Source organism: Asparagus officinalis, chromosome 3, assembly GCF_001876935.1.
Source record: "Asparagus officinalis chromosome 3, Aspof.V1, whole genome shotgun sequence".
Classification (NCBI taxonomy): domain Eukaryota; kingdom Viridiplantae; phylum Streptophyta; class Magnoliopsida; order Asparagales; family Asparagaceae; genus Asparagus; species Asparagus officinalis.
The window spans coordinates 42,876,766-42,886,600 of record NC_033796.1 but is presented as its reverse complement, the minus strand read 5'-3'; the positions used below and the strand labels follow the sequence as shown (position 1 = coordinate 42,886,600).

The 9,835-nt window shown below is 37.8% G+C and overlaps 1 protein-coding gene across 2 annotated transcripts in view; it reads right to left on the bottom strand.

Annotated features, from left to right (window-relative positions):
- Positions 1-9,835, bottom strand: part of LOC109833961 (signal peptidase complex-like protein DTM1) — a 10,658-nt gene that overhangs the window by 417 nt on the left and 406 nt on the right. Inside the window, exon 2 of one of the 2 annotated variants that reach the window (XM_020401847.1) lies at positions 1,012-1,113. The exons of the other annotated variant lie outside the window; for it this stretch is intronic. Coding sequence (XP_020257436.1) covers positions 1,059-1,113 — 55 coding nt within the window. The 3' untranslated portion in view covers positions 1,012-1,058. Of the gene's footprint in view, positions 1-1,011; positions 1,114-9,835 lie in introns of those variants that run through there. 2 annotated transcript variants of the gene reach the window in all.

Below are 9,835 nucleotides of genomic sequence, written 5' to 3'. Positions count from 1 at the left end.
AGAATGCACTAAATCCGTGATGACTGAATACAGAAGGAAAAACATGATTAAGCTATAAAACCAGTATATAATATCAACAGGACAATGGACAGGCCATGACGCGAGAAAAATTTCAATAGTTGCTATTCAGAAACATATGATGGAACACCCCAACGAGCAATCAACCTAAAGGTTTGTTGTTAATTATCGCTCTGAACCACCAGTTGTTATATGATCATTATGCAGACAATATCCACTTTATTAATTATACTTTGCTGCGTTGCCAATTGCCTACGTGAAGCTGTAGTGACTACATGAGCGTTTAAATGGTATGCATAGCCATAATGCCATGGCAACACATGATACGTGTGTAAGTTTAACAAATGAGATCCTGTTTTTGGCACAGACATGGATGCCTTTCAACTTGTAGCATCTAGCGTAGGTCAGAATACAATGATAAACAGAATCATGGATCAATCACTCTTAAGGCCTGCTTCCCCAAATTATGAAAAGGATAAGTGTTGTGATAAGAAGCATGGCTAAACAAGAACACCAACATATAGTACATCCCAGAAACTTTCATTCCAAGTAAATGGAACTGCTTGGCTCTAGAAAAAATTTGAGGTATAGCAACTTTAAACCTTATAAACATCAAAAGGAGACGTGCATGAGGCCTGAATAAACTAGCTGATTACCACAACTGCATGTGCTAAATCTGGCAGGGGAGTGAGATAATCAAGCTCTACTTGTATACACGAACTGACAATAACATAGGATTGACTGTTATGTTCAGATGCATACCAGGCAGAGACACCTAACACAGATTTGATTCACAGTAGAAATGGTCATCAGAGGGATTCAAGGAGGTTGAAAAAACAGATTAGTCACCAACAAGGAAACTACTTTAGTATACAAATCCATAACAATCTGCTCCTTCTAATCTCCAATCTGAATAACTAAATACAGGTGCATCAACTAACATCTGTTCAGACCAGAAACCATCTAATGGACAAAAGACAAAAGCTGTACCTGAAGGTCTTTAGCTCATATCTCCCTTACTGCCATCTTTAACTACATCGTCACCACCAAGAAACAAAAGGGACGGAGCAATGCCCTTTTAACTTTTGCACCATCCTTTTCCAACCACATAAAAAAAGCTGATTAACTCATTAGATTAACTTCCAGTCCTATGATTCAAAATTATTTTCATGCAACATGTTGAGTTACAGATGGAGACTGCTTTATTAATATTTGATCGGGGCGCAAAAGCTAATAAGGTAAAGTCGCATAACGGTCAAGGACTCATGGTAACTAGGTAACTATGGATACCATCCTTATCTGAATTGATTCGCTGCAAGATTTTCTACTGGGAACAAAACCCTTGCTCATTTGTTATTCCTTATGCCACAAACATCAAGAAAACAGAATATAAGTGTTAACAATAATAATTCCAGTGCCGGTCAACAGATGTATGAAATCTATATAGCATCGTATCTCTATTTTAAACTATTTGGGCTATTATGGAATGGACCCAACCCTAATGATCAGTAAACATCCCTTCATCACATTTCTAAATGGCCTCCTACTCTTCTCGTCTTCTACAATTCTACTTAAACTCATTTACCTCTTCACTAGATCTTCGTCCCAAAAATCTCTTTACTCTAATCACCCCATAAACTCTCATCAACATTCCTCTTACTACCTCTCTTTCTTGGTTAGCATGACACCTTAAGAGTGATGCTTTAAGGTACTTTATCTAACATGATTAACTTTTAACCTAATAATCAAGGTAAGTTTCAAACTTGGATGGACAGGAGCTGAAATTTAAAACAACTAAAGTGATTCTAGAGTGTAAATTAAATATGAAGACTTGGGTTCCTAATATCAACGTATGAAAGATTTTAGGGTCTAATATGAGAAGAACTAATGAGGACAAGAAATGACAATATTTGATTAGTTGATATATTTTTGAATTTTGAATTTTGAATTTTAAAATTTAAAATTTGAATTTTGAAATTTAGTTTAATTTTAGTTGAGTGATTTGAGGGATTGTTGTTTGTTTCTATTTTTATTGCATGCTGTGTGCACGTACTTTTTTTTATAAATAAGGTTGTATGAAACTATTGAAAATCAATGAATTATTGAAGAATGAAATGAAAAATTGCATTGGCTTAATTTGGTGTGAAACTGATGGGTGTGAAACCCTAGACTAGTGCTTATCGTTTCTTTCCTCAGCCGCCACACAAACATACGTTTCTCATTCTCTGCCTTCATCGTCTGTCAACTCTCTTCTTAAACCAAATCGAACCACCACAGCCACTTCCCCTCCTCCTTCCCTAGCTTCGTCCACCTGCAACAGCCCAGGCCACAGATGCCCCGCCCGCACTTCCAACTTCAACAACGCACAGCCCTCCCCTCGCCCTCTTCTCCTCGAACAACAGCCGCCGACACCATCTATTCTCCTCCCCTCGCTCCGAACGACTACGTCGCCCGCGTCGTCTCCGCTACCTCGCTCGACATCATTCTCTTTCCGCTCTTTTTTCTTTTGGAAATTTTCGCCCGTTTGAAAAAAAAAGGGAAAAAAAAAAAAAAAAGATACCGACGAACCTGGGCATAAATAACACAAACGTCGGGGCTGTGCGCGCGTCATCGAATACTGCGCGGGGGTTCGTGTTACTACGGTGCGGGCCGTCCTGTCGCGGGCGGGAAAAACCTGCGTGCGGGCGGGGTGCACGGGGGCCGAAAAATCAAACGAAGAAAACAATACGACACAAAAAAGGGCGCAAAAAGTAACACACTGGTCAACAAAACTTCTGTTCGCGATCTTCCAAAGCCAAAAGCCGCTTCGTGGGGGGTTCCGTAACAAGTCTACAAAAGGCCTCATCGGGGGGTTGACCAGACTCGCTTTAACCCTATCGTGTTTGCGGCCTTTCGGGGGTCACCCCCAAAAGTACAGAAGATTTACAGGGATCAAAAGAGAACTCTTTTCTTGTTTATTTTGAAGTTATTACATTTGTTTGATGATTTCTCCTTCCGAAGTCGCTCCTTCCTTTTTTCTCAGTATCCAAGCAAAGCCTAGCAAGGTTAACGCGACAAACTATTTTTTCACTTTTACAATACCGTGTTTAGCGCGGGGCCCCAAAATAATCAATTATTCTTATGTCGTTCGGCTTCTTCCTCACAAAAAAATAAAAAAAACCTCCGGCGAAAAAAAAATTTATTGTTTTATTTTTTCTTAACTTTTAAGAAGGGGCGGGGGCGGCCCCCGCGCCAAAATTTATGTTAAAGTGATTTTAATGGTTTTTTTTATTTTTATTTAATTTTTGTTTTTTTTCCCCCCCCAAAAAAAATTTTTTTAAAACTTTTAAAACGGAAAAGGAAAAAAAAAAAATATTGGATTCGGGCCGTCTTCTCCTTCGAGCAACGCCGCCGACATCCTATTCTCCTCCACCTCCGAACGACTACGTCGCCCGCGTCGTCCCGCTACCTCGTCGACATCAGATTCTCTTTCGTCGACGACCATCACCGTCCTTCGTCGTCCTCGGACGTCGTTCGCGCCTCTCGTCATCGCTCGCGTCGTCGTCGGATCTCGCGCTCTTTCGTCGTTCTTCCTCATCGTTGAACAGACTCGCCTATCGTTTCGCCTTTCTCCGTCAGATTTCAGATCAAAGAACTCGTAGAGAAAGGAGACCCTCCCGAAGTCGCTCCTTCCTTTTTTTCTTCAGATCCAAGCAAAGCATAGCAAGTTAACAGGACAAACTATTTTTTTCACTTTTAAATAGTGATCTACTGAGGTTTCGCTTCTCTCAACTCAGTATTTTTCTGTTGATTTTAATTTATTAGTTAATTGTGTGAGTATTACATCTCTAAATTCTTATCATATATTCACTGTTTAAACTAAATCTGTGAGTTGAGAGTAACTGAACATGTGATTGTTAAAACTTGATATTGATTGTAAAACTTGTGCAATGATAATGAATATTGCAATTAAATTGATCGAGATTAGAATTGTTCATAATTGTCGTTGCAAATCTTATTAAAATCCATCGTCACATTAAATGTTTTAGATTAAATTTCCTGTCTAAGATCATGAATTTTGGCGAAACGATGTGTTGTTTAAATTAGATCGCTGATTCCGATGGACCCCCTGTTTCGTTTCGCATCATTTTTGGTATCAGAGCATGGTTCTAGGGTAGGAAATTTTTTATTTTTATTTTTTTGATTCGTTGAGTCTTTTATTTAAAAAAAATATCTCATTCATCTCATCTAGTGTTAGTGCATGCCCACTCGCACGAGCCTACCTAATCGATTAGGTGAGTCTAGTAAAATGTCTAGTGAGTCCAACATGTCACTCGAAATCCTTAAGAAATTAAGAGAACTAAAAAGACAAATAGATAACGTAGCTCAAGAGAGCAGAGCCACCAGCGAAATACTTACTAGGCTCGAAAGAGCGCATGTTGCAAACCCGCCTCTGTAAGGTCAAGGTCATGGGGGGCACATCGTTCATCAACCCTCACCTCAACCTGTGCCTGATCCACCAACCTTTGATGGTAAGCTCGGTCCACAAACTTTCTTGAATTGGCTGAAGAACATGGATCGATACTTTGACTGGTATGCCATGACAGAACCAAGAAAAATCAAGTTTGCGATAATAAAATTCACCGGACCAGCCTGCCAATATTGGTCCAAATTCGAAACATTAAGATATATTAGTAGTGAGTTACCAATTTTAACTTGGCAAGAAATGGCTGACGAACTAAACAGGAAATACCTTCCACCAGTTAAAATTAATAAGCCGCATATGACAGAATCAAAATCTATTCTTGAGAAAACCGTTAATCAGACCGTAGATTTGATAGAAATTAACTCTGCGAAGGAATTCCAGGATAGTAAAATTAAAAATCCATGCACTTTCATCTCTTCTGAAACTACCCCTGCAATTGTGGAGTTAATTGAAATTTCATACAATGACAAAACTCCGGTTCTTTCCCAAGCTACCTCTTTGATCACGGAGTCCACTGATGTTATCCCTGAAGTTGTTCTTGAAATTGAAATTCTAACTCTTTCTGAACCAACTTTAGTGATTGAAAACGTTGATGATATTCCCCACGAAGTCTTTCCGGACAAACATGACACCCAACACGTTCCTGATTTGGCTTTTGAATCGATTCACTCAAACATCTGTATGGAAGTCGAATACCAAACTAAGCATAGTAAAATAACTACCATACTAGATATCCCACCACCATGCATTGTCCCAACAATCACTCACGTACACTGATCCATTTTGAGAAATTATAATGATTAGGGATACAAGCTTGAGCACGAGTGTTTTCATTTCTTTTTTCTCACATACTAAGCGCACAAAAACACTCTGTCATACATTTGCTTGCATGTTCCTCACTATCATTGTTAGGACAAGAAAATTTTTATGTATTTTAACAAATGGACACCTAATTATTCCATTTGATAGAGGACGTCATGCATGTTAGATACCTCGTTGAGTTACATCTGCCATTGACCGTATTTTTCAAGTCTGTATTTCATACATAGTCATTCGAGTTGATTGCATCATTTTGTTTTGATTTGCATTGATCATATATTAGGGAATCAGTGATCTAACTTAAATAAATAAATTGTTAACTGAAATGAATGATATGAAATCAGAACCTAATTTAAAACTGTTGATGCTGATATTTTAGATGGTTTGGACTTGTCTAATACAGTTCTTTATTGCTGATTAAGATTTGACATGATATTTATGAATTTTTCCAACTCTTGACTAATTAATAACATTTATATTATCGATTTGGTCATAGTTCTATTCTCAATATTAATTGATTAAATAGTTCACAATGTTATTGACAGTCCACTGATATAAACCTGACCCTAGCCTATTATTTCTGAGAGCTCTTTCACATTACCCCCACTTCTATATATTCACCTAAGCTGCAGTGAATTTTGATAATATTTTAGATGATGAATTTACAATGCAATTTAACTAATGATTTGAGATGCAAAAAAATAACTGACAGCGGATTAAGATGCAAACAGAGTATATTGAATATGACAAGTTTCTGTAGCTAACTCGACGGAGTCGAGTTTTCTCCCACCCGGGAAAAATAATGAGAACAAGAAATGACAATATTTGATTAGTAGATATATTTTTGAATTTTGAATTTTGAAATTTAAAATTTGAAATTTGAAATTTAGTTTAATTTTAGTTAAGTGATTTGAGGGATTGTTGTTTGTTTCTATTTTTATTGCACGTTGTGTGCACGTAGTTTTTTTTTATAAATAAAGTTGTATGAGACTATTAAAAATCAATGAATTATTAAAGAATGAAATGAAAAATTGCATTGGCTTAATTTGGTGTGAAACCGATGGGTGTGAAACCCTAGGCTAGTGCTTGTCGTTTCTTTCCTCAGCCGGCACACAAACACCGGTTCTCTTCTCTGGTCATCGTCTTCAACCTCATCACCACCAGCCACTTCCCCTCCTCCTTCCCTGGCTTCTCCACCTGCAGACAGCCCCACCACCAGACCGTCCCGCCCGCCTCCAACTTCAACAACCACAACCTCTCCCCCGCCCTCTTCTCCTTCGAGCAACGCCGCCGACGTCCTATTCTCCTCCACCTCCGAACGACTACGTCGCCCGTGTCGTTCCGCCACCTCGTCGACATCAGAGTTCCTTTCATCGATGACCATCATCGTCCTTCTTCGTCCTCGGACGTCGTTCGCACCTCTCGTCATCGCTCGCGTCGTCGTCGGATCTCGCGCTCTTTCGTCGTTCTTCCTCATCGTCGAACAGACCAGCCGATCGTTTCACAGACCCACCGATCGTTTCGCCTTTCTCCGTCAGATTTCAGATCAAATAACTCGTAGAGAAAGGATACCCTCCCGAAGTCGCTCCTTCCTTTTTTTTCTTCAGATCCAAGCAAAGCATAGCAGGTTAACAGGACAAACTATTTTTTTCACTTTTAAATAGTGATCTACTGAGGTTTCGCTTCTCTCAACTCAGTATTTTTCTGTTGATTTCAATTTATTAGTTAATTGCATGAGTATTACATATCTAAATTCTTATCATATATTCATTGCTTAAACTAAATCTGTGAGTTGAGAGTAACTGAACATGTGATTGTTAAAACTTGATATTGATTGTAAAACTTGTGCAATGATAATGAATATTGCAATTAAATTGATCGATATTAGAATTGTTCATAATTATCGATGCAAATCTAATTAAAATCCATCTGTCACATTAACTGTTTTAGATTAAATTTCCTGCCTAAGATCATGAATTTTGGCGAAACGATGTGTTGTTTAAATTAGATCGCTGATTCCAATGGACCCCCTGTTTCGTTTCGCATCAAGAACACTTTTAGCTTTTTGGCATGCCAGAATAAATCAAACATTACAAGTTTACAGCCTTCAAAGTTACTACAAGAAATCAGAAGAAGCAGATTTGTAATGGATTGAGGATGCCCAGATGTTTACATGGTAATTTCTGATGTTTGCTCCTCCCAACTATTTCACACATCTCTTTTTCCATAATACAATTACAAAGGGTTTAGCAATAATGTATATACTTTTATGTTATGGCTTATAGGGTTTCTCTATTGAAACCTTAAATAGTTCATTGACTGTATGATTACAATCAAAATTAGCCTCTTATTTATGTCATTCCAACCGCCTAAAACTTAGTGAAATTTAGAACATAAAGACATCCATAAAAAAGTTTTGCAAGGCCGTGTGTGGGTCGATCTTAGGTTAGAATAAGAACTATAACCTTTTGTTGGACTTTGTGACAAATCAGGTGATACAGGGACAAATTACTTGGTTGGCTGTCATAGGAGACTAGCTCTTCAGTCTCCAACCAGACAGACCCTGGTAGATATCAACCAAACTAGTTTGCTCTTAACTGGTCAACTGTACCTTCATTGAGGTTGACAATAGAGAAGGTTCTCTTCCACTAATAACTGATGCTATATCATCTTTCAAGTTTGTGGGGCATTATTATAATTTTGAATTCAGGTTTGAAAATTGAAATTTCACTGATAGCAAAGTGCCATAAAACTTCTCTATTTAACTATTACTTGTGCCAAAAAAATAATCTTCATGCTTACATAACATGATAACATAGATCATAGAATATAAAACTTGTGGTACGATTTCATAACTAATCACAAAAATGCTTAGGGAGTGTTTGGAAACTCCCCCTACTAACATAATTAGTTCGACTAACCCGAACAGGGGTTTAGCATTTGTTTGGCTAAAATTGGGCCAATCACAAGCTAGTTCTTTCTTAGTTCAAAAATTGGCCTCTTATCCAGGTTAGGAGTGATCCACCTTCCCTCATGCATCAATACTAATCTGGTCAAGGCTTTTATCTAGGTTAGTGGAGAGTAGCCAAACAGCCTTACTAAACTGAACTGCTAATGTTTGCATCTCTGATGCAACATGCAAGTCATCAATTTTTGCAAGATCCAAAGTATCAAGCAATAAACATTTTAAACAATGAGTTGTGGTACAAACTAAAGACAGTAAAGAGAGAACATCACAAATTTAATTAAAAGTTAAAAAGAAAGTCTACATTACAGTAAGCAATCGGTATCGAAGGGATAAAATCTTTGAGCCATCACATCCACATGGATAATTAAGTAGAAGATAAGAAGGTTACATTTGCTGACAGTCTTCTGCTAAAGACAGGCAAGAATACAATTTTTTGAATAAATCTAACGAAATGATTTGGCTTGTTTTCTGAAAAAAAAAATCAAGCATAAAAAATCCTCACATATGTTATTTTATTTTGTTGGAGAAGATTTTGGGGCTGGGAGCATTTCATTGTCAGACTAGATGGAATTAGCGCGTCTTCTTGGAGTATCTCCACCATTTTCCCATCATGGGAGTCAATTGCCATGCCATCTTTTTCCTAACATGAGTTTCAAGCTGATGTGAAAACATAGATCCTAACCAAGGGAGTATACGAAAATGGCCATTGCTAAGTGATCTTGCTCCTTTGTGGTCAGTAAGGTTTTCTAATATTTATTTGATATTTAGTTCATTGGAGGCAAAAGCTATACATGAGCTTCTCTTTTAATTTTGTAACCCTCCTTTACGCTCTTATTAAATAAACACAACCAGAGAGCATGACCTCACTGTAAACAAGTGAAAATAAAGTTGGCTTTATAAGGAAGAAGCCCGGATATTGAAGGATAGGACTCATCGATCAATGTAAATTACACATTATGATCTCTTATAATCTTGATGTCAACCAATGAAGGCAATCTAATCTTCATGGTCATGGTCCCATGCGCGGTTAACCTTCTTATTACCAACCAAAATACCCTTAAGCTCATAAATTTACTGTTAGAATTTACGACTCGAATTCTCCCCTAAGAAGTCGCTCCAGGCAATTTTGACGGTTGAGATATATTTAAATTTCCAGTTGAACCGGGATTCAATTTGTGATTCCTACTTGAACTGAAATTCTACTTGTGACTACTAGTACCAGAATTCAATCAAACAAATGCATTATAATAGAGAGAGAGAGAGAGAGAGAGTTGCTTAGAGATCTCTAAGGTTAGAGAGAGAGAGAGTTCTGTAAAGAGGAGATTTATCCTCAAGCGTTTCGGGCTTTCATGAGCTAGGATGATGATCAAACTTTGCACTCTTCTTACATTTATTAATCGAAGTTTTCCCGTTGCTCCCACCAAATTTCTCAGTGCTCTTCTTCACACGTAGAGATTAATTGTAGCGTTCAAAAGGAGAGACATTTCTCATCCCCTACTCGCAACATATTCCAATCCTAGGCACTCTAAAAATATCCAACTTTAAAAGCTAATATCAACAACTAG